Genomic DNA, 27,228 nt, shown 5'->3' with positions numbered 1-27,228 from the left:
GTCATTAACTCCTAAGTTTAGGGAAAGTTCAAACTAAAGAGGACAGTTTAGATCAGACTTGAGAATGAGCTGATTCTGAACAAACATCTCAGACTTTCTGAGCTTCAGCACCTCTAGCAAGATATTTGAACAACAAGCAACTCCAGAGATCCAGAAGTTGGAGAGAGTTAGCTTTAGCTGAGCCACAGAACATGTGGGACGCTAACCTAGCAAACATTTCAGACTTTTCTCTGTGAATTCTGAGAAATAATTTCCTATTTAATGACAGAGCTACACATCTGAACTCAGCCTCATTAAAACAGACTCTAATTCAGTGTCATCCATCCAGATTAAAGTACAGTTACCCAAAATGTTTGTTGATGAGCTCCAACTAAACCCGTCCAGGTAGAAGGCCACTTTGACAAACAGGAAGTGGAAGATTCCAAGCAGATTTATAGAAGGGGGAACCGGACTGTACTAAGTGTGGTCCAGTATAGAGGAGGGGGGGTGTTTGTGGGTTTTTAAGGCTGATAATGATTATTAGTGAGACACTTGGAGGAGAAATTCATCTGCAGTAAATGAAAGGCTTTATAATCTTGGAGTTAAACTTAGAAGAACACAAACTCTAACAGAAAACTTTGTTGATACGTTTTTGTTTTGTTTACAGATGTTAAAGGAGTTTTATTCGTGACGTATAACCAATCAAATCACTCCAGAAGACAGAGCGACCACAGCTAGATAAAGGTTCAGAGTCAAAGTAGCGCCATTTTTAAATGTACTTATTACTATAAATCAGTAAAAAATAAAATACTGATAATCAGTAAATCAGTCAGCCCACAATTACTACAATTCTACAATTGATGTCTCTTTCCTTTGACTTATTTGTACAATATACGATGTATATGATGGCGTTTTTCATACCAAAGGCTAACTATGATGTTTTGCCCCCCACGGAAGATCCACCACTGAATTGAACACTTTAATATTTTTTCCATCTTATATCTCTCCCCTTATATCCCTGCTGCCTAATGGGAGAACTGATATGCAGGTTGTCCTGTCAGTATTTTGAATCGTGGCCTGAATAGGGTCAGGGTCCTTCTCAAACACATTTGGAGCTCATTGGTCAGTCTGGTACAGTATTTAGTTTGGATTATATTCACAGTTGAGAAAACTGCCTCACAGCTGTATGTTTAGCTGAACATAATCAGCACTTTCTTCTCAGTGTCGTGTTATTTGTCTTTCTATCTACTCTGTCCTCTTGTCTGTCCTTTGCCTCTAAACTGTTTTCTGAACGCTGAGCTTGCTAAGCGGCTACAATGCAGAGATTTCATTGGCTGAGTAGCGTCACGTGGGATGCCTGAATTCGTATGTGATTGGTCTGTGTGTTTCCTGAGCTGATAACCGACGACGTGAACACTGGAAAAGCTGCGCCGGGATAATAGAAGCAACCCGTGAAATTTAAAATGTCATGACAGTTTACTGATTAGAGATCCGGGGGAACCTGTTGACCAGCATCACTAGACACCGGCCCACCGGGACAGAGCCCGGTATGCCAGACGTCCAGTCCACCTCTGGGTATCAGCGATGTCACAAGTCTGACTCATACTCAACCGAGTACGTGTCAGCAGGCGTGACTCTAATTTGCCACTGCTAAAAATAAACAGCTAATCAATGCTGAGTGTGAATTAGACGAGTATTTAACAGATTTAGAAAACGTTTATTTTCACTAAAGGGGAAAAAAGAGACATCAGATCAAACAAATAATATCAAACTTTCTCTCAACAAGTAAAAATTTCATACGATGTTTTGCAAGTCTGCATTTTTCTTCAAAAAATGCTCATCGCACAGAGTTAGTCAGCATAATTAGAACTGGTGGCACAAAGTTTAGCATCCCACGATAGAAATGAAGGTGTCGCCAGAAAAAAGCAAACTAACCGAAATTCAGAGTCCTTAAAACTTTTCTGTCGTTGCTCATCTTTCTGCTCGGTAAGAGAGGGAGGGTTTGGGTTTTGGTCAGTCTTTTTGTATTCCTGTTTCAGCTTTTGGGCTGTCGGAGGAGGCCGCGGATCCTGCGGACGAGGGCCTGGATGAAGGTGTAGCGGGAGCGGACCTGGCTGTACAGACCCTCCACCTCCAGCAGCTTCCTCTGCAGAGCCTCGCCGAATCCTGCAGCCATGTCGCTTTTCAGCTGCGCTCACACAAACAGCAAAGACGGATGGATTAGGAATAACCCAGCTGCAGAAAGACTGTGCACGTCAAGATTTAGCAACAATTATTAACACAGATTTATGTTCGTCCAAGCTTGCATTCAAACTGTCAACCAGGGGTGTCAAAGTCGTTTTAGTTCAGGTTCCACATTCAGCCCAGTTTGACCTCCAGAGAACAGAAAAATCACGGCATAATAACCTACAAATAACCACAACTCCTAATACTTCCTTTGTTTTAGTGCAAAAAAGTTCATTCTGAAAATGTTCACATTTAAGGAATTATCTTTTTACAAAACATTATGAACAACCTGAAATTTCTTAAGAAAAATAAGTTCAATTTCAACAATATTATGCCTCAGTGTCAACAAAAAAATGACAGAAAAAGCAGCAAAATGACAAAAAAAGACAAAAAAAACACAAGCAAGACAAAAAGGAAACACAAAATGACAAAAAATATGAGACAAATGTCAAAAGTCAGACAAAAAAAGACAAAACAAAACCAAAAAATGACAAAATGAGACAATCGACACAAAACAAAAAAGAAACAAAGTCAGACAAAACAGCCAAAGTGACAAAAAAAAATGAGACAAATGACACAAGCGAGACAAAAAAACCCACAAAATGACAAAAACGATACACGAAACAACAAATAAAGCAAAACAGAAAATGACAAAAATACGACAAATAAACATGAGAAAAAACAAGGAAACGCACAACGACAAAAGTCAGACAAAAACGGACAGAAACATCAAAAACAAGACAAAAATTTTTTTAAAATGAGACACAAAATGAGCAATCTAGTATTTTACTTTATGATCCAAACAACTTGTCATGGTCTAGAAATGATTTTAAATTTATAGTTTTACTAATTTACAATCTGCAGTTAATGTCTTCTCTGGAATTTTTCCACTTTGAGGACCGGATTGGACCCTCTGGAGGACCACTTTTGGACCACGGGCCTCATGTTGGACACCCCTGCTTTAAACAAATATCACGCTTATGCTTCAGTGTGTCAGACGTACATGCAGTCTGTTTCCAACCATTTCTTACCAGGTCGAGGTCTTGTTGACTGACTCTGGACAGGCCCAGTCCTCGGCCTCCACTCGCCTGCAACCCGCCAAAAGAGTCTGAAAAATAAAGTTAACATGAACAAAGCAGAGAACGAGGAACACAAACAGTTCTGCTCTCATTAACCGATTAAAACTAATTTGCTTTAACAAACCGTCTAAAAGTGAACCCAACGCATTCCTGGCTCACACGTGCATTTTATCCTGAACATATTTCCTCACCATCTGTCAGCCGTGATCTGAACAAGCCGGCTCCGGGCAGCAGAGAGTCTTTGGGGTCAGTGGGGGTACAGTGCAGCAGGTAGTACTCCAGGTGGCGCCACAGCACAAATAAGCAGGTCTCAATGACGTCTGAAGAAGACGCAGGTCAAGGCATTTTAACAGCATCTCCTTCAGTGACAGAAAATCAACTGACAGAGAGCGAGGGAGTCAATTTTTAACTCAGTCAGAAACTAATTTAGTTTAACGCCACTATTCCTGTGACTAGAAGTGTGTCTGCAGGGACCAAAGGATACAGGAGCAGAGGGCCAGCAGCTTGGCTCTGTTGTTGATGAGCTGGACCAGGCGTCTCTTGGCCAGCAAGTTCCTCTGGACTGACGAGATTTTCTCCACCCCTCCTGGGCCTGACACCAGGCCCTGGCACAACTACAGAGGAGAAGTCTGGTTAGAACTGAAGACAAAGCAGTGGAGCCAAGAAGGCGCATAAAATACAGAATGTTTAACTAATATTTGGGAAACAGACCAATGCAGCGGTCCATCATTACCTCCTTGAGCTCCTCAGGAGGAAGCTGGTCCAGGCTCTGCAGCTTCCCCAAGCTCTGTCTGTGACTCTGATGGAACCTGAAGAAATCTGCAGCGCTGTTCTTCAGCAGGTACAGGACCAGACCCAGACTGGGGACTCTGGAGTACGCCACTGATGGCAGAGTGGAGGAGAGATCTGAAAAAACAAGAGCCACAGATCAGGATCATATGAGTGTTTCTGAAAATACAAGTTCTGGATTTCTGAACAGTTTTTAAATCCGGAAAAGGACATTTCACAAACAGAAGAGGTCCGGTACTGTAAAGGCGGAAAACACGGCTTGTTCAACAGTGATTTAAATCCTTTTTCCTCTTCTTAAGTGGGGCAGAATATCACTGACCGGTGCGTCCTCCGTCCCTGCCAGCTGGCTCGCTGCCTGACGGGCTGAAGAGGCAGATGCTGAACTGAGCCTGGGCTGAGCTCTGCAGCAGGAGGGTTTGGCAGTACTCCATGATGTTAGCACACACCTAGGGACAGAGGACAGCGTGGCTCAGGTCACTGACGAGGCACAACTCATGAATAATCGTAGCTAGTTTGCTACCTTTATCCCTTACCCCCGTGGAATTTTTACTGTTAAAATACTCTAAATGTGTCCTTGTAACCTCCGACAGATTAACAGGAGGTTTGTCACTGAGAATACACCTGATATCTCTTATATTTATAGAGTGATTAATGTCAGACCTGTTGCATGGCCACTTCCATCTCTTCTCGTCGCTCTGCAGAGTCTCCAGGAGCAGAGATCTCAGCCTGCTTCAGCAACCTTTCCCGTTCACCTCCAGCCAGACGACCGAGCAGCGACAGACAGAGGCGCTAAAAAAGAACAGACACGTTATTTTACATTAAAGCTGCTGAATCAGCAGGGAACAAACACATTAGAGCAGCGGTGTCAAAGTCATTTTAGTTCAGGTTCCACATTCAGGACAATCTGATCTCAAGTGGACCGAACCAGTAAAGCACTTAACATAATAACCTACAAATTACGACAACTTTAAATTTTTCCCTTTGTTTTAGTGGAAAAATGTTCACATTTAAAGGGATTATCTTTTTACAAAACATCATCAACAACCTGAAATTTCTTAAGAAAAACAGATTCAATTTCATCAGCATTCATCCTCAGTTTATCATTTCCACATTACAACTTCTAGATCAGAGTGTCTACAAAGAAACACAACATTTAGTCACCTGGAACTGAACGATATAGTTTATGATCAAAGCAACAAAAGTCACAGAAAAAAGTAAAAACACAACAAAAACAAGACAAAATATAACAAAAATGAGACACAGAAATTCAAAAACCAGACACAAAATAACAAAATGACAACAAAAGAAACAAAATGATTTTAAAAATGAGACAACACAAAACAAAAGAGAGACAAAAAAAAATCAGACAAAATGTTACAAAGCGACAAAAAATTGGACAAATGGTAAAAACGAGACAAAAAATACACAAATGACACAAACAAGACAAAAAATGACAAAAGCGAGACACAAAATGACAAAAAAATAGCCTAAAAAAACAACAAAAATGAGACAAAAAACACAAAACAAAAACGAGAAACAAAACAACGGAAAAAGCAAAACTGAGACAAAAACACAAGCAAGACAAACAGGAAACAAAACGACAAAAACGAGAAACAAAATGACAAAAAAACATGAGAAAAAAGACAAAGTCAGGCAAAAACCAGCACAAACAAGATAAAATATTACAAAAATTTGATACAAAATGACTAAAGATCAATGAGTAATGGAGTAGTTTACCATATGATATAAACAACTTGCCATAATCTTGAAATGATTTTATGTCTTTGTCTATTTAATGTCTTCTCTGGAACAGTTACACTTTGAGGGCCGGATTGGACCTTCTGGAGGACCGCTTTTGGCCCATGGGCCTCATGTTGGACCCCTAAATTAGACCCTCCCAGATGACAAACCAAATGTAACCTGTCTGACCTGGAATCTGTTTATGTGACCCTGGAACTCCATGAGTGCAGCACCGTTGACCTCTCCACCCATCTCCAGGGCACCTGTGACACCAAGCAGCACATGAACATCACCCACCGGACCGCTGATATGGAAATATGCGATTTGCAGAATGGAAATGAGGAAAGCAGAGAACACGGCGGAGTGAATTTAAAGAGCAAGGCGTGAGCGGTCATGTTTGTACCTGGCAGAGCCGTCTTACTGATGATTCCTGTAAGTAAAGAGATCTCCTGCAGAGCTCCCATGCTGAGCTCCTGGCAGCGCAGGAGAGACTGGATGGTGTCTGCATGAACTATCAGCCACTGGAGGACCTGAACACACACAGACGGACGCACAGCTCGTTGTTAATTATACACTTTTAAATCCCACTTTGTGTCTGTTAGCCTGCTAATCACAGATGAACCATTAATCCCAGTAAAGATCAACAGGGCAGGCTTACTAGCACATTAAGTCCAAAAGGAAAACCCAGCAGTGGTTTTGAAAGCCTTGTTTTGTTTTCATTGCCAGAACTACAACATTTATTAGAACTAGAAACTGCAAAAACAGGATAATTTTTTCTGACATTCAACTTTCCAACGGTCCTTAAACTAATCATGTGTAAAAACAACCAATTCTATGCTTAAAATCTTCTTAAAATCTTGATACTTCAATCGCTTTACTATTGATTACTTCTATAAATATGTTTTTAGTAGAAACCAGATCAAAAGCAGTCAGCCTGAGACAGATTTAGGGACTTTTTGGCTGAATTTCAGACTGTGTTTTAACAGAACACAACACTGTGTTTTAACAGAGAAGTCATTTTTAAATCATGTGTAACACCTGTAAGCACTTGGAAAAATGCTGTCCATGTTGTTCTTTCTACTTCTTGCCGTGGTTGGGCAGGATTTTATATTGCAGTGAAATGAATCCACATGTGGCAGGAGAAATTAAATGCCAGGAAACTGCTTTGGGTTCAGAGGGTTAAAACATAAATCCCAAACAGTGCCATCTCAGAGATTTAACAGCCTTTTGTGCTTACCTGCGCTGCCCCCTGCTGGTGATTTATGGAGGTAGACGTCAGGATCACCTGAAACAGCCTCAAGGTTGGTAAAAGAATCTGCCTGTAGCGGTCCATAGGGCTGGGGATGAAGCCTGATGGGTCCCTCATTACTCTGCAGTCCATAGGGGAACAGACACAAGCATAAGAGAGAGAAAAATACACAAAAATACTCCTGAAGAAGAGAGCTCAGACGGACAAAGATCTTCCAGTCAGTTAAATGTACAAAATAGAATATAATTTTTTTAAATTTCTCTTGAAAGGCAAACTGTTGACCAGCTTTTACAGATGTTTGATTTTATTTTTAATCTATAACTAAGGCACTTTTATTATAGTTACTTTATTCCAGAATTACTAATCATGGTATTTATTTGAAACAATAATTCACATCAGAAGTCTAGAAGTGGTTGAGAATTTAGAGCTAAATTATTTTCCTTCATACAAACAACCAAGTCAAAAACATTCACAGAAGTGTCGCTGTGATAAAAGACAGTTACTCCAGCCACTCTCCCCCTCCCATACCTGTGTGCATCGCTGTCAGGTACCATGTCAAACACCTGACACTCGATCAGCTGCACCACCAGCCCACAGCGCAGCAGCTCCACCGCTCCCTGGCCTGTCTTAGCCACACGAGTCAGAAGAGCCTAAAGACACACAACAGTGTTAGTACCTCCATAATCCTGGACTTACAGAGGCTTTAGACACACTCCACCGGCCCTAAGGGGTTTCTGGAGTCACACAATATGAAAATACTCTGTTTCTATAATGACTTCCTCACCATCTTGCTTTCATAGATGTAGAGCGGTTTGAGGAGGGGAGGCTGAGGTGTGAGGAGGCTCTGCAGGGCGCCGTCATCCTGTCTGAGACTCTCTACTAAAGACCGCAGGTAGCCGCTGTTACAGACGTAGACCAGCCACTGATTCTGACGGTCTATAGACAGGATCCGGTCCAGCACTGCCAGAGCCAGCATCTGGCACACAGAGAGAGAAGTCACAGTAAGTACAGCAGGTCCTCGACTCGTGTCGGACTTCTGTTCCTGCAGATCTACGTAAGTCGAGGACATCGTAAACAGAGGACCTCCTGTATCACAGAAGTGACGCAGTCAGAACTGGCAGGAACAAAATATCACAAAGCGTGTAGTATGAGGCTGAAACAGAGTATATAGTTTGAACCTCACCCTGCTGATTTCATGGCCGTCACAGGCATCTCTACACACGACCTCCATCAGAGCCTGGCCATAGCTCTCTATGATGGCAAGATTCTCCCTCTGTAGTTTAGAAAAACCATCTTCAGGAGCTGTGAGTCGCTCCCACATCGCCTTCCCGGCTGCAAACAAGAGATTTTCTCAGATCATCACAAATAACCTGGACACTTACGAAGCTTCAGCTGGTATCAATCTGTAAAGAAACCCGATAATAATAAAAATGAGCTTCAGACTAACAGGCTCTGTGTCGTACCTGTCTGCAGAGTGTCTGGTTCTTCAGGTTTCTGTGCGATTTGCAGGTAATACAGCAGAGAGCCATACAGGTGAGCACGCAGACGCTGGTATCCACCTCCTTTAGGGGTAAAACACATTATACCACACATCCACTGTATTCTGACCAGACTTTATCCTGGCATCATGGCCCATGGGAGAAATAAAAGTTTATGAGTCAGAGGGGTTTAAAGCAATCACCAACCAGTACAAAGGATGAAGTCCAGCAGCTTGCGGAGGATCAGGTGAAGGGCAGAGTTGGCGATGGAGGCAAATCCTGAGGATGCTTCTAATCCCACCCCCTGTTGCTGCTCGGACAGCACTGATTGGCTGAGGTGGGCTGTCAGAGTGAAGACTGCCCCAGCAACAATGGGCATCAGTTCTCCTGCTGCATCTTCAGATAACACCTGAAGAGAGCACGGCAGCATTTAATCATGAAATCAGCACAGAATAAAAGCCAGAATATCCTTGAAGATGCTCCTCGCTGTGAGGTGATTTTAACTGGAGCTTTTCATCGTCCCTGACCTTATCATGCAGGTCCAGCAGCAGGTCTCTGATGATGAGCTGCCGGTCATCAGCAGGTATGACATCGACCGGACAGGCGGTCAGCAGCGTCTCCACCAGGCTCCTCCAGGACTGCAGCGCATGCCGCTTTGCGCTCAGACTGCGACGGACGCGATTACGTTCCACCACCTGCTGGAGGATGGAGTTCACCTCCTAGAAGATAATACCCAGGGATGGTAAGGATGACTGGCAAAATATGTCTGCTGCATAGCTTTAAACTCCCAAAGGATTCACAGGTGTAGAGACGGCAGGAGAATTTTTAGAGCGCTTCAAGTCCAAAATGTTAACTAAATTTTTCAGTAACAACAATTAGAAGTGACGTTTTTAAAAACACAATCCACTGCAAAATGGTTCCTTTTATGGGTATTTCTACCCCGCACATAGAAAAACAACAAAATAGAGTCTAATTAGCTGGAGTTCACTTACTTCCATTAACAGGGGCCTCTGTCCGATTGCTGCCATTCCTTGCAGCGCGTTCACCTCAGCGACCAGCACTCTATGAAGCAGCTGTGAGGAAAAACAGAACAAAAGAATCAGCGGAAGATCAAACTCAAAAAGTATTTAAACAGCTCGTCAGAGAAACAGAAAGGCACCCACCTTAACGTTGCAGACGGTGTGTCCCTGCTCGTTGACGTGCTCGCAGTTGGAGATCACCTGCTCTATCTGAGTGCGCTCGAAGAAATCCAGCTGCAGCAGCTCGGGCATGTCCTGACTGAACTCGATGGCGTCCAGCACGCTCAGCAACTTCCTGCGCACTGATGGCAACAAGTCAAAGTCAATCTGGCGTATTTCATGAAAAGATTAAAGGACAGATCAAGTGAAGAATTCATTAGCGAGAGTCTAAAGAGGCCTGGAGAATTAACGGTGTTTGGATTGATTGTAGCACAAACCTTTAGAGACTGTGTCAAAATGCAGAAAACCGCTGACGGATCTGGTCTCTTCTTCCATGCCTGATTCCCCATCAGCTAAAAAGAAACATAAGACATTCACACTTGAACTTGTTAATCCAGGCTGTTTTCTGAGTCACATCTACTCTCGGGATGTAAGCGTCTGCTAAATGAAATAAGAAGTTCTTAGGTTTATAAATTAATCAGTGCTGCTGTGCAAATATGGTGACTGTGAGTTTGGAGTGCATGTCGGGGTTTTGAACATTTTAAAGCTCTTATAAGTTTCTACTAGAAATGGAATCTGATGAAAAAAAAAATTCTCTAAATCAACGAAAAACTCAAACAAAACGGTACGAATAGATCACAGTGGACTCACCTACTAGAAAGTGCAACAATGAGTCAGAAGAATGTCCAGAACCATTATTTTCTGTGACACTCCACATACCTGTGTGCTGAGTGTGTGGTTGGTCGTCCAGCAGGAGGCTGATGAGGCGCTGCGTATGCGATCGCTGACGGTTCAGTGAAGTCACTCTCAGCTCAATCGCAGCTGTTTTCAAGAGCCAAGACATCTGGGAGAGGGCAGCAATCTGGTTGCCTGAGGAAAAGAAAGAGAGAACAATCAAGGTAAGGACAAGAAAAGATAACACACTTGGGTTTTTTTTCTGCACAGAGGGATTTTTGGCATCAACGGAAACTCGCCTGTCCTGCAATGATAAGAACTGAGAATCAAAACAATTTTTTTTAAACATTTGGGAAATTGAGGTTTCATTTGTTCAAACGTGAAAGATATTTTTGTTCACCAAGTAAAAAATAGCTGCCAAAAATAAATGGAAAAAGCAGATTTCCACCAAATAACGATATACCCTGACATTTACATTTTATTATAGCTTTCTAAAAATAAAGGGGATTCCCATTGCTCATATTTAGGATGCACTTTTTCCATCCATTATTTCCCTTGAGCAAAGACACAAAACAATGAGTATCTTCTAACATCAGAACTGCCGTGTTATTTCCTGCCTCCTTTGTTTCATTCATTCCATCTACAGAGCTTTTATATTCCATTTTAAGAGTAACGAGCTCAGCAGGGGTTCTGAGCTCACCGGGCAGGATGAAGGGGAGGTGCTGCAGGTGAGAGAACAGGAAGTCCTGGCTGGTCCTCAAATAGCGCATGGTGGGTCCAGATGTGTCTGGGCAGGCGCACAGCTGGTAGATCACCTGAGGAACGACAAAGGAAAATTCTGCTACACTGCGTTTTTACATCTCCCACTGCAGAGACCGACTTCCATGCTTTTTCTGTTCTTACCTGGTAGCAGAGCTCTGCCAGGTGTGGGGCCTCCTGTGTGAGGACAGGTCCTGATCTCTTCTCAGTGCCTCTCTGCAGTAAACTCAGGATGGCGTGCAGGCAGCTACGTGGACAACCCAACACGCCTGGAACAGACGACACAAACTGTGTCAAGATCACAACAATTCCTAAAACCAGCAGGTTTAGCTGATAAGGCCAGAGCCTCACCTGGGTCCTGGAGGTTGGTGGAAGAAACAGGCTTCTTGACTTCATAACCCAAAAGATAAAGGGCGAGGTTGGGCGTCTTCAGGTCCAACGAGGTAATGAGCAGGTTCAGGATATGGATCTGGGTCTCATGTCGGATTGTTGCCACCTTCTTTTGTGCGTCTGAATCTAAATGTGAAGATGTGAGTTTAAGCGTGAGTCGTGTAATACACAGAATTAAAACAGCAGGATTTGAATCCAACGCAGAAGCTTTAAGAAATGCAGCTTTAACAAATGTCATAGAGACAACAAACGGGAGATGAGGACTGTTTTTCTCACCGTCTCCTTTCTCTGCCTCCTCCTCTGCCTCTTCATTGTCCAGACATTCAACAAATCCTGCCATAAGCTTGTCACTAACAGCCTGAAGGACAGAAGAATAGATTTATTTCAGCTTTAAACACAACAAGAGCTTCACACATGAACACAGTTAAGCTCACTTAAAATACAACACCTGACTTTTCCAGAAGTCTGTTCACAAGTAATTTGGACGGCAATATTTTATAATTTACATATTTAATTAGGTACATTATTGGTACACTGGTGTAATGCACCAATTTTATAGAAAGAAAACAGACCTGCTTATGTTTAGTCATTTGTAGTCTAAAATGCAAATGACTTCAAATAAAAAATGTAGAAATATGTTTTCACATGCATCTGAAGTGCATAAACCAAATTTAAGGGGCTACAACCATAAAATGAAGGATTTAATTCTACTCTTGCTAAAATATGTAAAAAAAAACAACAAACAAATAAAAACAACAACACAGTGTGAGTGATTACAGTCTCCTTTTGTTTGCTGTTGAACACTTTGTGAACCATCCTGTAACTTTGTCTCAGAAGCATTTCCTAATTGTTTGCTTTCACCTACCTGGTCGTGTGTGAAATCTCCCACCAGCCTGATCTGGATGTTGGGGTAGTTGGCAATGCGGCGCAGGATCTTGGCACTCTGGAAAGCAGCCTCTGGGTTTGAGCTGCTGTGATACAGATACCTGCCAGAGACAAACACAGTCCACCACCAGTTACACCCAACCAGCAGACCCACCAGTCTGATTATAAGACACATAACCACCAGCAAACTCAGTAAATTAAAGCGTCTATGTTTTGCTCGTTACCTAGCTATATTGACAATGTGATCAGCCCGTCGTGTTTGAGGACTGACGCCCTGCAGGAGCTGCTCCAGAGGAGAAACCAGAAGAGAGGACTGACTCTCCCTGAGAAGGTCCATGAACACCACCTCTTTCTCCAGAGCCAGATCCAGAAGACACAGGCAGTGCAGCACCGCCGACTCCAGGTGCTTCTTACCTGTAAATGAGGAGCATGTTATCAGAACAACCACACACACACACACACAGCATCTTTATTTCTGACAGCAGCAGCGTATGTTCTCTCACCAGGGAAGGGGGCGTAGGTGTCCAGCTGGCGGACGCCCTCCTCCAGCAGGCTGAGGCAGAGCGCCAGCATGGGCGAGTCGTTGAGCAGATGGAACATGATGCTGTGGCCGGGGGGCTTGTGGGCCGGGACCTGCTCCCCCTGCAGCTCCACCACCTCCTGGACAAAGTCTGACGGCTGAGGCTCGTAGTCCCGGAGGAGCTTGTGGAACACCTCCAGGACAGAGTCGGCCACCTCCCACTGAGAGACAGAAAACTAAAGTTAGCATCTGTCTGCCTCAGCTACACGTCTACAGCCTGACAGGAAAAGAGAACTTCACCTTCTCAGCTGGACGACGATACGCTCTGGTGGGGAAGGGCAGGAACACAGAGTCACGCAGAAAGTTCAGGTAGGGCTGAAATCCTGGAACACGAAGCCCCGCCCCCAAATTAACAGGCAGGCTGCTCTCGACCAACGTGCTGATCAGATGACAGAAGCCTCGTGTCAGAGGATACTCCTCACAGCTCGACTCGATCTCATTCAGCTCCACCTGGGAGTCAAGAAAACAAAATGACATTTACCACTCTGACAGCAGATTAAAGTAAAGTTTTAGTCTCTCTATGGAACAAATTCTCTTTGAAGAATTTCAGCAGTGGAGCCTCATTTACAAGTGAACTGTGCAAAGTGTAATTTTTCCCCACAACAAAGCATTTTAAGACAATAACACATCATAAAGGTCAATTTTAGTCTACGGTTTTGACCCAAATTCTTAATTAAAACTGGTCCAGGCATCCCCAATGTGTCTACTTGGTCGGGTATTAAACTCATAAAATATTTTTAGGGAAGCATAGAACTAAGAGAGAAAAAAAACTAGGACAATCCAGCATCACATTCGCTCACCTCAATTCCTGCTGCTTGCCTCTGTCCTGGGGCTCGCACTGTCTGAAGGATCTGTGGTGAAAGAAAGCATCGTTACAAAACTATAAATCTGAGACCGTAATGAGCTTCAACACTTCAAAGAGTGTCAAAACACGACCAAGTGTTTCAGATAAAAAATAGAAGAGATGCAGTGATAATGGCTATACAGGGCACAAATACTGGCCAAAGAATAAGAGAATTCTGCATTTTTTCTGTGAATAAACAGACAGATATATGTTCAAACCTTTAGACTCTGTTGAGCTACTTGAAGCCTTAACATTGTGAATCCAGTGAGTGTTTTAAAGTCTGTTAACCCCTTAAGCTTCAGTGTACCGCCGGCGGTACACCTACTAATTTGCATAGGAATTTCAAGAATGTCTGACGGCTGCAAACCCGATTATACAAACACTATACGCCGATGGAAAGCTTAGATTCTCATGAATCCGCCGGTATAAACCACTTTCAGATGCGATTACCACAGCGGGTGAGAAAAACACATTTGTCCGACAAAAACGAATATCCATCCATCCGTTCTCTATACACGGCTTCAACGCACACAGCGCGACTCACATTTCCGGGTTTATTATTACACACAAAAAAAAGATTCCACAAAAAACGGCCATAATCCAACCTTTTACATCCAGATGACACAAGCCAGGAAACTATTTTGTCCAAAACATGTCCTGAAGTCGGTATAAAATGCCCGAATCGGTCATTTTCAAGGAAATGCACCTCGCGATGCCCGTCCAATATTCCCTGTATTTTTCGTAATTTTTTTTATTTAAAAATAGAATATTAGCGATTTTTTTGTACTGAAAACGGCTGGAATTGACTGAAGCTTAAAGGGTTAATGACGAGTGCTTAATTATCCCAGTTTAACCTGCATGAGTTTCTGAAGGTTTGTGTGTGGAAATGAATGCATGAGGACTAAAAATGAAGGCAGAGCTCAGAATATTCCCCAAACTTGGAAGAAATTCTGTCGAACGCCATAAAATTACAGCACCCAAATCTGACAAACTCAAAAAGAAAATATGATTTTGACAGCTTCATGAGAGTTCACAGTGAGTGTGTGACTTTTATTACTATATTTCATTTTTGATTTATAAAGAGAAGATGCTCCAATAACGAGGATTCCCCCTCATTGTGGAATATTGAGCATTACATAGGCAATAAATAAATTTACAGTGATGATGTTCACTTTTCCTTTCTTGTACAAATCATTGGATAAAGATGTTCTGTTCTACCTGTGTGTACTCCAGCGACTGCCACAGTGAAGCTGCGATCTCTGGTGACTTCCCAAAAGCTGCCAGGCAGTGCAGGAGCTCAGCCTTCAGGATGGGAGGAACACTGCACTGCAGCAACCCCAGCATCACCACAACCGGGGTCCACTGGGGATGCTCACATAACGCCAGTCGCGCATTTTCACTCTAAATGGGAAAAAAACAAAGAAATAATCAATCACTTGACTTTCACTTAATAATATGAGCTCCAAACCAAACATCCTGGCTGTGCATTGTGCCATACCCATGTGATGATGGTGGTGAGCAACTGCAGAAATGAGGTCAGTCCTTCCATTTCTCTCTGGGTGATTCCTCTGAGCGGCGGGTGGCGGTAGTGGGCAGCATCTGGGTTTGGAAGGTCTCGTCGCAGGTTCTCGTGGTACAGCATGAGGGAGTGAAAGAAATGTTCCCACGACACCGGACTGCCGGAGACTCCCTGGATGTTGTCACCTGCACAGATGCACAAGGGTTTGGTTGGTAATCACTCTGTTAAACTAACAATGAACAACATAATAACAGGAACACCCGAGGCTCTAAGTGTAGAAATTTGTCTGCTAGATTACCACAAAGCAATCAATAATTTCCATTTTAGTGGAAATAATTAGTATGAAGAAAACCTGTGATGACAGATGGAAACAATCTGAGCTTACTGTGTGTAGCTCCGTTGGTTTTAAGCAGACTGAAGCAGTAGTGGGCACACTGAGGACCGTTGGCGAGGCCTTTTAGCATGCGGAGATAGGAGATGTACAGGGTGGAGGGCAGGAGGTCTCCCATCTGACGCACAAACTTGGACAAAACCACCTGTGTCAAAGAACAAGAAGATTAAAAAAAATAACAGAAAGAAGTAAAGGTGTGAGGGTCAAACTACAACCCCTTACAACTGCCTTTTACTATAATTATTGATATGGAGATAATCAGAGTTTCTAATGTAACTCATGTTCAGAAACGATGACCCCTACCTGTTTATGTGGAGGCCTTTGCAGGGCCATTCCCAGGTAGGATCCCTGCAAGGAAGTGTGCTGGAGAGACTCTGTGGGACACCAGAACTCCAGACCCAGCTCCAGCCCAAACGGGTCTTTGCTGTAAAATTCTCCAATCTGAAAAGACAAACCAGCTCTGTGACATCCCATAGAAGCCTTTTTACTTCTGCTATCAGACCTGCCTTTGGATAACATGAGCAGTCAAACCCTTAAAATGTATAAAGGACTAACCAAAATCATGAGGTGGTCTAGGTCTTTGCGTAACGATGATGGAAGCTCGCTGTCCATCTGTAGGGACATGTGCACCAGACGGGCATCCTCGTCGGCACGATTACGAAGCTGCTTCACCTGCAGGACGCCAAGAAATGATAGTAGAATATTTCAATTAATATGCAAAACGGAAACAAATTCAATCCAGTAACTAATTATAGATAACACCTAATTCTAACACAACATGTTATCTGGACAAATAAATGATGGCTTCAGTAAACGTGGACACTAACAGGCTCCCTCACCTTCATCGGCATAAGTGCCAGAAAGTCTGTAATGAGCGAATGGAGGCGGCGAATGAAAAACTCTTCCCGGGCAAAAGTTTCACATCCCAGCATGCCCTCCTTCATAAACAGGAAGACGTCTCCCAGGAGAGCTTGATCAGCCAGAGCCTCATCGGCCTCAGTGAACTCGACCAGAGCTGCACACACAGAAGTTACATTTTTATCTACTAACTTAGGGAACAACTGGATTTATAATCAAGGCTGAAGGACAACAGGCCTTACCAGAACCCTGTGGTAGCTGGGACAGGACTCTCAGAGACAGAGCCCAGGCCAGTCGACACACAGCCTGCAGGCCTGGAAGCTTCCACGGCTGACCGTCCATCAGACGACTGTGAACTGCAGAAACATACTGCCTCTCTGTCAGCAAAGGAAGGGCCTGGAGCAGATCTGAAGCGAACAACACAGACAACCCTTCAGTAGTTAAAACACAACACTGACACCAGCAGCTGGTTTTTAATAGATCGAACCAGAGCCCTAAACAAACACTAAATTGTATGACATCTACTCACCTTCTCTGTCTTCAGTCCCCTGTTCTATAAAGCTGACATCCAAGCAGTAGAGCAACGCCATAACAAGGGACAGGTTCACGCTGTCCAGTGAGCCATCAGCTTGAGCTGTCACTGTCTCCAGGTGGCCAATCAGAGCCAGGGTGTCCTCTTTAGTCAAGGGCGACTGGCAGGTCCAAGAAAACAAGCTGTCTGCGAGCGCCTGTCGGCATTCTTTGATGAGGTCAGAAACCTGGCGACAGAAACAGGAATTAAACACCCTCTCTCTATTCTTCCAGTCAATGTTTCTACTTCTGGTGCAATCAGAAGGTCAGTAGCGCTGCACTGTTTCTGGATGACCTAAAATAAGAGCATTTTCATGATTGGTGTTTTCGTTTGAAATTCACAAAAAGATTTGTTCCCACCTCCTTCCTGTGCTTCTCATTTCCCAGGCCTCGCTCCTTCTGCAGCCGTTCAAACTCCCGCGTCACACTTATCTCTGACACCAGGGTTAGGATGCGTTTGGTCAGACCCTGGCTCATCAGCTCGTCTGTGAATCGTGTTGTCAGAGCCACCAGCTCTCCACTGAATGACAAACCAAAAGACAGCACAAGTCAACAAAAGATTTATATATGAAGATAAAAAAAAATATCACTAACTGGGTTATAACATTTCCATCACATTGGCCTCTAAAAGCACCAGTTATATTCTGACTGTAGTACTAATAGATGAATGACCTCAGATCCAGGGTGAAGGTCTTTCCATGTCGTGACTGGATGAGCGTACGTAGTGAGTTGGCCATACAAAGTTTTCCATCCCAGTAGAGCAACACGCCCACCAGACCTCGTGTCAGACCTGGAAAATGGGGCTGCTGTTGTTCACCTGGAAACAGAAAAGTATATTTAGACAATCTGGTGTGTTAAATATTAATGTTTGCACTTCTTAAAGTCTTTACCTCTAATCAGATCAGTTTTTCTGTATCTTTGTCACAAATAGGAGAAAATGCACTGTCACCAAAATTGCTGCCTAACTTCCTTTTTAAATTCTCTTACAACTCATGTCTGTTCCTGAAGTCCACTTTACCTGCCAGCAGAAGCTCCAAAGCTGCCAACTCTCCAATATCAAACAGATCGCTGAGGATGAAAGCCTCCGTCAGAAGCTGTTCTGGAAGGAGTCTGGCCCCCTGCTGCCCTTGGATGGCGATGCCTTCTGTGCTGGCTTTACGCACTTTCTCTCTCTGCTCGGCACTCTTTGGCTGCAAATGATAAGACGAGACATTAATAACATCACGGTATTTTATGTCTAACCTAAGGACAGCAGGCTAAACAGGAAGAAAACTCTTCAACATTCAAATATAAGATGGTTTATAAACGCTGTGTTGCTTGCACGGTAACTCACCGGGTTCTTAAAGAGTGACAGAAAGTGCGGTTTGTGTTTCTTCAGCTGCATGTCCAGGAGGTGGACGCTCTCCGGCTGTTTCCTCAACACAGCTCCGTCCACCGTTTCCCATAGCTCTTTTAGTGGCCCCCACAGACTGGCTCCTGGGTGAATAAATAAACCTCAGATCAAATTAAATTGTCCAATCCAAGCTTGACTAAAGCAACCCACTTCTTTCTGGCAAAACTAAACATCCCTGGCTTCCCTCCACTACTGCAGCAGCTTGGGTTCTTACTGACAGTAGAAGACAAGATTATATCATCTCAGTCCTGGCTTCTCTCCACTGGCTCCCTGCTCTCTGATTTAAAAGTTTCACTGATCATTTTAAAAGCACAATAAGTCTGATGCAAAGCGACATAGGAGAAATGCTGACCCCATATGAACCAGCTCACAGCCTTAAAACTTCAGGTCTGGTTGTTCCAGAATTGAAGCTTAAATGTAAAATGTAAAGGTGACTTTGTCATTCTGAATCAGAATAAGTGGCTTCTTTAAAATAACTTCTTAAACCCCAATTTTACAGAGTAGCTTTTCTGTAACGTCATCTTTTTTTATTATTGCTTATCGCAGTTTGCCTTTTCTATGACTGTACCTCTGGAGCTGCATGGGTCTGATCTGCAGCTAGTGGTTCAATCTGTCTGTCCACTGCTTTCTACTTTTATTTGGTAAGGTGCTAACCTCACTTTATAATCTAAATTAGTAAATGGTACACGATACTGCAGGGATCGTAGCTTAATATTTAAACTAGTCAATGTTCAAAATTCTTAATATTGTATAGTCATAACCTTAATAGAGGAAACTTGTATTTTACATAATACTTGCATTTGTCTGGTAAATTTGCATAATTAATAATATTGCAGCCTAAGTATTTAAAGTTGTTAGAAAAATGTGTAATATCAATCATATTTCTCCACTGCACTACTAAATGAGTGTTGTTTAAATTGTGCAACAGTCATTTTTTTTATTCTGGGCATCCGGCTTTTGTATGATCTATCAAAGCACTTAAAAACACTATTTACAGATTTAATCTTAATTAATGTGAACTTCTTCCAGCTCCTACAAGTGTGGTTAAACTGTAAGGGTACAGCCTTAAAAAGACTAAACACACAGCTGACTTTACCTGTGTACTCACAGCCCAAACTGTAAGTGTTTGTCCCTGTAGTTTCAGATTCGTATATAGTTATATTTTATATTTACTGGTAACTGTGGTACTATCTACAGATCTCCCAGGAGGTACACATATAACTAAACAATTAGCACTGACTCACTGACAGATGTATATCAAACCAGAATCTAGGAGTACAGAAAGCTATAACAGGTGTCGATTCCAAACACTGATAGTAGGTTAGTTTCAGTTTTACTTCCAAATAAGTAAACCGGTCGGCTAACCTATCTGACAGGTGTTGCATGAAAGAAGTCATATTGCTCCACCGCTTAGCTTTAAAACTGAAAATGTTTCAGACATAACTGTGCATGACCATAACTTATTCCGCTAACAACATGAGCAAACCAAACGTATATTTGCTATAAGCAAGGCTAAGCTAAGTTAGCCTAACAGCATTAGCCTCAACTTGAACACCATGTGGTCAAAACAAACGATATTCGATTAAACTGCAGATTAAACGCTGATACATTCGTGCTTACAGGTATATAAACAATTATTCTATGCTACTAGAAATAAACTGGGACACAGTTACTTAAATAAATGAGTATTAATACCTGAATTTACCGCCATCTGTGCCGCCATGATATAGTCGGAAAACTGGACCGAAGCTTCTGGGTTTGTGCCTGTATGAAATTTAAAATGATTCATTCTGTAAAGCTTTGGTCGCGTTTATTGAACAAAAAACTCAATAAGCCTGATTCAAAGTGTGTAGTGGGTAATTAAGACACATTTATATCTTAAATATTGCCATAACGCTAATGCTAAAAAATAGTCAGGCGGGGCCCTCAGAGTTGTCTGGTCTGAACGACTAGCCAGGAAGGGAATTGTAGTTTTTTAGCTAAAGAGACTATTTAAATAGCCAATATGTCGATTTGATTTTTATTTGATATTTTATAAATTCGGCTCTATTTAAAATATTATTTTTCTGCAACATTTTTATAAAACAAGCCGCACTGAAACATGTTGATCAACTTTATGCAGCAACAACATCGGTTCCGCCCCGTTTCCATCCGTACCGTTTAGACGTTACACCAACATGTCCATGCTAGATGCTGTGACCGCTGTGGTGCAAATCTGTTATTCAACGCTTTAAATCGTGTGTAACGCCGTAGATGTAGCATCGCATTAAAACAGAGGGTTTGGGGGTATTTTATAATAAACCAGAACCATGGCTCGGGTTGTCAAAGTGTTCCGGACTCTACGGAACCATTGGAAGAAGTCCACGTTTGCTGTGTGCGTCTTCTCCTATGGAGGGTACTGGCTGTATGGTAAACGCTGGTGGGTAGCTCAGATTGTGGATTTAACGCAGATCAAACTGAGTGTAAGCCTGTTCATCTATCTTAAATGTTGTGTTTTGTGTCTTCACAGTGACAGTGTTCTGCGCAGAGAGGCTTGTCTACTGGCCAGGGTGAGGCTTTACTTACTTTTTCTCACAGATTATTAACCAAAGATGTCATATACAGTTAAGCCCTAAATTATTAATGCCAAATTTGAATTTCTAGTGAATTTTTACTTGACTAATAGGTTTATTCTGGCTTGAAATAACCTAAACAAGTGACAAATTATGATTACAGATTGCATTTAAATAATTCATATTAACTATTGCTGTTTTATTTTTTGCAAAGTGATTCATGCCCTCTTCTCAGTAACCAATAGCAAAGCCTTTGTTTGCCACCGCAGCACTCACATAGTAATTCTAAGTGCACGTCTCCACTGGGGTGTTGCATCTCTCCTCTTTTGTGATGATCTCTGGTCTTTGGGGTTGGAAGGATTCCTCGCTATCACTTTGGTCTTCAGATAAAATACTCGATGGGATTCAGGTCTAAACTTTAGCTCCAAAATGTTGATTTTCTTTTCTTTTGTGCATTTCTTGACGAGTTGAGTCCAAAGGTCTGATGCTGCCCAACACCAAGTTTTTCTTCTTGATGCTTTCCTCCAGAATCTTAATGTCGTCCTCTTTTCTCATGTTGTTTGCTTTGGCTTCGGTTGCCTTGTTGGCTGAAAAACACCCTGAAGTTCTACATTCCCTCCACCATGTTTGACTACCAGGGTGGTGTTTTTGTGGTTGAATGCTTCTCCTTCCTTTTGCCAAATAAAAGCTACGTCCCTGTGTCCAAACAACTCAGTTTCTGCCACATTTGACGACAAAATTCACAATCAGCAGCTTTCTTCTTTAGCTAGGTAAGTCTTTTCAAAGGGCAGTCGACTCCTATGGAGACCATCCTTGTGTCTGCTTGATATGTTAGAATCAGAACTGCTTAGATTCATCAGTGTAGTGGCTAAATGTCAACCAACAAAAATAAAATCAAAAAGCCACTGAGGGCACCGGGCAGCGAATCTTACTCAGAAAGTTAAAGTGCGTGCAGGTACTGAGTCCATTGTCCAGCCAGAAAAAGTGCATTTTGAGGCAGGTTTTATTTTCAGCTCTGGAACGATGGTACAAAAGATGTTAAAACTACTTGGCCTGCTGCTGCCTAACTCTCAGGTAAAAAAAACGTGTGCCCTTCTGGTGCGTACTGTCTCACTGAGTGAGTGCCCATTCATTAAATAACTTCACCTGTGTTCCCAAATCACCCATGACCTTCAAAATAAGAGTATATAGCTATAACTCAATATAACAGATATAACTCAAACTAAATAAAGTATTCTAAACAAAATAACATAACAAATAAACGTTATATACAAAATAACAAATTACTGAGTAGCTTCCACAATCAGGATGACCTTTGAGTGGATCTTTGGATTCTTTTTGGCCTCTCACACTGCCATCCTTGCCAGTGCTGGAAACACTTTTGGTTTCCTACCATGCCCTCTTAGATATTTCACAGTGTGTAACTCTTTGTTCTTTTTGATTGTAGATTGTGCTGTGGCCTCTGACACTTCAAAACACTTACATATTGTTTTATCATCAGCTGCACAAAGGAAGCTCACAAAGCTCTTTGGTCATAGCCGTGGCTTGGAATTAACCGCTAACTGACTGGAGAGTATCAGCTGTTCTCAGTTTATAACATCTATGAATGCTTTAAAACATGGTAGAAACTACCACAGAATAGAAGATTGATGTTCCTTAAAAATTTGGGACTATGTCAAGGTGAATGACTAATTTTGAACAGAATATTTTTAGTTAAAAAGTAAAAAAAAAGACAGAAATAGTTTTAAAAAATCATCTTTAGCTCTCCAACACAATGGCTTACACCCTGTTGTCACTTATTTATGTTATTTCCAGCAAAAAGAAACCCGCCGATGAAATACATTTTACTTTAAATCCAAATTTGTCACGGATATGAATACTTTAAACTTATTAATGTAACTGTAAGTTTCCTGATAGAGGCTGTGCTCCTAATCATCTTAATGTCTGTTAGGAATTTGGGCGTCAGCAGATAGCGCCTCAGGAGCGACTGAGGAAAGCAACGGTGATCTTAAACCCTGCAGCTTGCAGTGGGTGAGAGGAACACAAACCTCACAACCTTTCACTGACACTCATGTCTAGACACTTTTTTTTCTCAGAATACTTCCAACATCCAGTTTAATTTCTTCTACAGGAAAGCCAACAACCTGTTTGAAAAGAACGCTGCTCCTATTTTACACCTGGCTGGTGTGGAGATAACAATAGTGAAGGTATTGTTTTGTATTTTACCCTCAAATTATTAGTAGTTAGTGGTGTTGAGAGGAGGTCACTGTGCATGACGTCGCGTCTTTGTATTCCTCTGCAGACGGATTATGAAGGCCAGGCAAAGAAACTGATAGAGCTGATGGAGCAAACGGACATGCTGATCGTGGCCGGAGGAGACGGGACGCTGCAGGAAGTCATTACAGGTTTACTACGGAGGCCAGATCAAGTGAGCGTGTTAATCTGTCATTTTATCACCATTCGTTAATTTAAATTCACATAACAGTTCTGAGGAATGTTTTCTGACCTCAGGACACCTTCAGCAACACACCGATTGGATTCATTCCACTCGGCTCTCACAATTCTTTAAGTCCGAGTCTCCATCTGCTCAGCGACAACAAGGTCAGGTAAGTAGCTTCAGCATTACACTTTTTTATCCGGATTTTATCACCACATGTGCACGATAAACTGCACCGGACGCGTTTCATTTATTGACTTTACAGTAGAGATTTTGTCACTGAAGTGGTTTTTCCATCTTTTTCCAGGGACATCACATCAGCGACACTGTCTATCCTGAAAGGAGAAACCGTACCTCTGGATGTGCTCCAAATCAAAGTGAGAAACTCCACATAGTCAGGACTCTGTGGTCTGAATTTGAAATGTTAAAGGTTTGTTTCTGTAGGGGGAGAAGGAGCAGCCGGTCTTCGCTCTGATGGGGCTGCGTTGGGGGGCTTTCAGAGATGTGGCTGCAACCATCAGCAAGTAAGATTCCTCAGACTGCAGCCTTGGGGAAATAATGACTGTAGGATTCCCAGCATGTATGAATAATTAACCATGATATTTCCCTGCAGATACTGGTATCTTGGACCACTGAAAACGAATGCAGCACATTGGTTTAGCACGTTAAGGGTAAGGTTTGCTTCTTACCTAAACATGCTTTAGAAACGTAATATGTCGAACTATAAACTGTCTGATAATGTCGATGTTTAATTTAAGCCATCAGTTATGAGGAAGACGTGACTGGAGTGTAGAATTCCAGCTTTAATTCAAGTGGTTTAACAAAAATATTGCATTAACCGCTTAGGAATTACAGCCGCTTTTTCCTCATGGTGTCCATTTTCACAGGCTCTAAAGTAAAAATATAAGGATTATTTTAATTCCCTGTGTAGTCTGGACCCTGTTGTTTGCTCCCTTTAGCTGCTTTGTCGGGTCTTTAACAGAGCAGCCTTGTGGGTTTTTCTGCCTTTAGTTTGACTCCAGTCAGTGAAAAGCAGCTCAGGTGGGTGAAGACCAGTTGACAGATGCAACCATTTAAGAGGATTCTGTGGGTTTGTTGCCTTAAAAAGCTCTTGGTTTGCTTTGGTTGTGTGTCTGAGGTTATCATGAATGTGTACCGTGATGCATCGTCTGACAAGTTTAGCAGCTTTTGACTGAATCTAAGCAAAAAGTGTCGCTTTCAGAATTGATCCTGCAGTCACATCATCAATAAACAGCTAATAATCACCTTCAGACCTTTTATCTGCATCTTTATCTAGTGATGAAATAACAAGGACATCTAAATTTAAGACTTGCTCATCAGTAAATTATTATTCTTATTACTTACCCTGTGAAAATGACTGTAAAATGTTTGAACTCTACACTTCAGTCGTGTCTTGATGACTGTATTGATGATATTGAGACAAAATCATAAACATTGTGTCGCTGTCTGAATGTTTGTGTTCTAATCTTCCACTGCACTCTCCCAGGAGTGGCCCCTGGTCCGGGACGTCTCAGTTTCCTACTTGGCCCCGAACCTCCGGCCCCCCAACCAGCCTCCTCAGAAGCCCCCCAGACCAAACCTCCTGTACCGGATCATCCGCAGGCTGAAGAACTACTGGAACCCACCGGTGGAAGGTGAGTGGATGTGAGTGGTTTGTTACTTGAATCGGAGCAGGGTCATTCTGTATGAAATCAACATGTTTTAAGAAAACTTCCCACCTGACCCTCTCAGATTTTGCTAAGTCTTTACATACATTTAGTACATTATATATGATGGGAAAATCCAAAATCTGAATGCTTTATTGTCATTAGTTTCAAAGTTATGGCCATCCGAAGGTCGGACAGATATTTTTGATTTGTAGCTGTTCATATTTCATGCATTACATACCATAGCACTTTCATTTCATACAGATCCAATCCTTAGATAGCCAAATGATACCACATAAAATCTCTAATGGATATGATGATTAGTTTTTGTGTAATGGGTGGCCAAATGTAGCAGTTTAGAAGTTCGTGATGGATAAAATCGCAACTTTGTCATTCTCTGTAACATGCAATTATAAATATAAAGTAAATATTTTCACATTTCGGAGGTCTATAGGTCACTGTGAAATGATTCTGAAAATTTCAGATCTCTATCTTTTGTTGTTCAGAAGTTATAGAAGTCTGAAAATGGTCGAAAATTTCAAGTCTTAATTTTGGCTGCAATAATAGGGTACCCCCTACCTACTTCAGCTGGCCATAACCTTGAAACTAATGACAATAAAGCATTCACATTTTGGATTTTCCCATCATATATAATGTACTAAATGTATGTAAACCACTGGTTGAAATGATATGGAATGACCCAGCATTATGTGTATTATTATTAAAGGTGTTTTTGCTATGTGTGTGTGTGTGTGTGTGTGTTTGTGCACGCTCAGAGCCTCCAAAAGAGGAGGAGCCGGAGCAGTGGGAGGAGCAGCAGCTGTCCACATTAGAGCTCTTTATTCAAACTCACAACAAAAACCCAGTGGAGCGGGTCGGTTTAATATCATTCTGTTTGTAAAATTCTGTAACTGTTTGTGTGAAACCACGGCACATCATACCTTCTCTCTGTTGTTTTTTATTTTTGGACCGAGCAGCGCATAAACGACTCCCTGATGATCTGTGCCGAACCCAGCGACCTCAGCGTGGGCGAGTTCATTACTGTTGGGTCAGTTTTTATGAGTCTGCTGCACACAGGATGAGGCAGAACATGTTATTTGACATTTCTGAGAGTAAATTCATGTAACCGTTCTTCTTTTCAGAAATAAAAAAGCAGAAGATCCAACTTTATTCACTAAAAACTCCTCAAAAGTGGAAGCCAGTGCTTGCCAGCTGCACCTGCCAGAGGTCAGACTTCCTCTAAATGATTCTAGGCCTATTTCAGGGCTGAGCCACTGTTAGTCAGGATACTTTCTAAAGCTCAGTGTTTGTGTTTTTAAACCCTGATTCCTGCAGGGTGCCGGTGGCTTCTACAACATCGACAACGAGGAGTACGAGGCCATGCCTGTGGAGGTGAGGCTGTTGCCACGGAAACTGCGATTCTTCATCAGTGCAGAGCGCCGAGAGCAGCTCCTCTCTCAGATGCAGTGATGAGAGATGCAAAACCAGGAGGAAGACCAGAGCAGCGGGAGGAAGAACTGAGTCTGAGAGACACGGAAAAGCAAAAGGACTAGATGCCATCGCAACCGGAGTTCATCGGGAGAAACGGACTTTTGCTTCTCCAGCAGTTTTCTGACAGTTTGAATCCGTTTTACGACATATACGGTTATTTTTAACCAGTCACAAGCAAGATAACATTACAGGCTGTTGTCTATGAAAGGACCAAGGCTTGTTTTCTGAGCCAGTGACCAGATACAGAAACATGTTTACTATGACCATCATATTTATCATCAATAAAAACAATCTGTCCACCTAAAGTCAAATTGTTTTTCTCCCTGTGTGACATTAACGTAGCATCAGTACGGGTTGAAATGAGAGATGAATGTGAGATCAGAAGGGAAAGCAGAACGGAGTGTGAGGAGGCTGTGGTGTGTTTGGATAATTTAATATAGAACAGAGAATCAGCTCTGTTGTGAATGTGTTGCAGGAGTTTTGGCACCCTGCTTGGTGA

General features: G+C 42.3%; 2 protein-coding genes across 2 annotated transcripts; one reads left to right on the top strand and one right to left on the bottom strand.

Annotated features, from left to right (window-relative positions):
- Window positions 1-1,675: 1,675 nt before the first annotated feature.
- nup205 (nucleoporin 205) lies at window positions 1,676-20,382 on the bottom strand. Its single transcript, XM_051952331.1, has 42 exons — window positions 20,278-20,382; window positions 18,523-18,665; window positions 18,208-18,379; window positions 17,862-18,006; window positions 17,550-17,709; window positions 17,149-17,377; window positions 16,862-17,026; window positions 16,601-16,776; window positions 16,317-16,433; window positions 16,065-16,202; window positions 15,756-15,906; window positions 15,350-15,555; window positions 15,070-15,252; window positions 13,808-13,858; window positions 13,248-13,457; window positions 12,931-13,168; window positions 12,652-12,841; window positions 12,408-12,528; window positions 11,819-11,900; window positions 11,504-11,668; window positions 11,297-11,421; window positions 11,094-11,208; window positions 10,439-10,588; window positions 9,997-10,071; window positions 9,704-9,861; window positions 9,533-9,613; window positions 9,068-9,259; window positions 8,748-8,949; window positions 8,526-8,624; window positions 8,246-8,394; window positions 7,847-8,038; window positions 7,591-7,712; window positions 7,051-7,183; window positions 6,217-6,343; window positions 6,003-6,076; window positions 4,734-4,862; window positions 4,393-4,519; window positions 4,018-4,190; window positions 3,769-3,898; window positions 3,476-3,604; window positions 3,237-3,313; window positions 1,676-2,167 (listed from the first exon to the last, which is right to left on the bottom strand). Exons 1-42 carry the CDS (start codon window positions 20,369-20,371, stop codon window positions 2,015-2,017), a joined length of 6,048 nt encoding a protein of 2,015 aa, XP_051808291.1. The 5' UTR covers window positions 20,372-20,382; the 3' UTR covers window positions 1,676-2,014.
- Window positions 20,383-20,725: 343 nt separating this feature from the next.
- Window positions 20,726-27,034, top strand: agk (acylglycerol kinase). Its single transcript, XM_022203115.2, has 14 exons — window positions 20,726-21,001; window positions 21,092-21,131; window positions 23,086-23,165; window positions 23,266-23,341; window positions 23,437-23,562; window positions 23,646-23,740; window positions 23,879-23,948; window positions 24,016-24,095; window positions 24,185-24,242; window positions 25,079-25,226; window positions 26,015-26,112; window positions 26,216-26,286; window positions 26,381-26,465; window positions 26,574-27,034. Exons 1-14 carry the CDS (start codon window positions 20,892-20,894, stop codon window positions 26,706-26,708), a joined length of 1,272 nt encoding a protein of 423 aa, XP_022058807.2. The 5' UTR covers window positions 20,726-20,891; the 3' UTR covers window positions 26,709-27,034.
- The last annotated feature ends 194 nt before the right edge of the window (window positions 27,035-27,228 follow it).

Source organism: Acanthochromis polyacanthus, chromosome 8 (genome assembly GCF_021347895.1).
Source record: "Acanthochromis polyacanthus isolate Apoly-LR-REF ecotype Palm Island chromosome 8, KAUST_Apoly_ChrSc, whole genome shotgun sequence".
NCBI lineage: Eukaryota > Metazoa > Chordata > Actinopteri > Pomacentridae > Acanthochromis > Acanthochromis polyacanthus.
The sequence above is the reverse complement of the archived record's forward strand: the minus strand, read 5'-3'. Positions and strand labels throughout refer to the sequence as shown.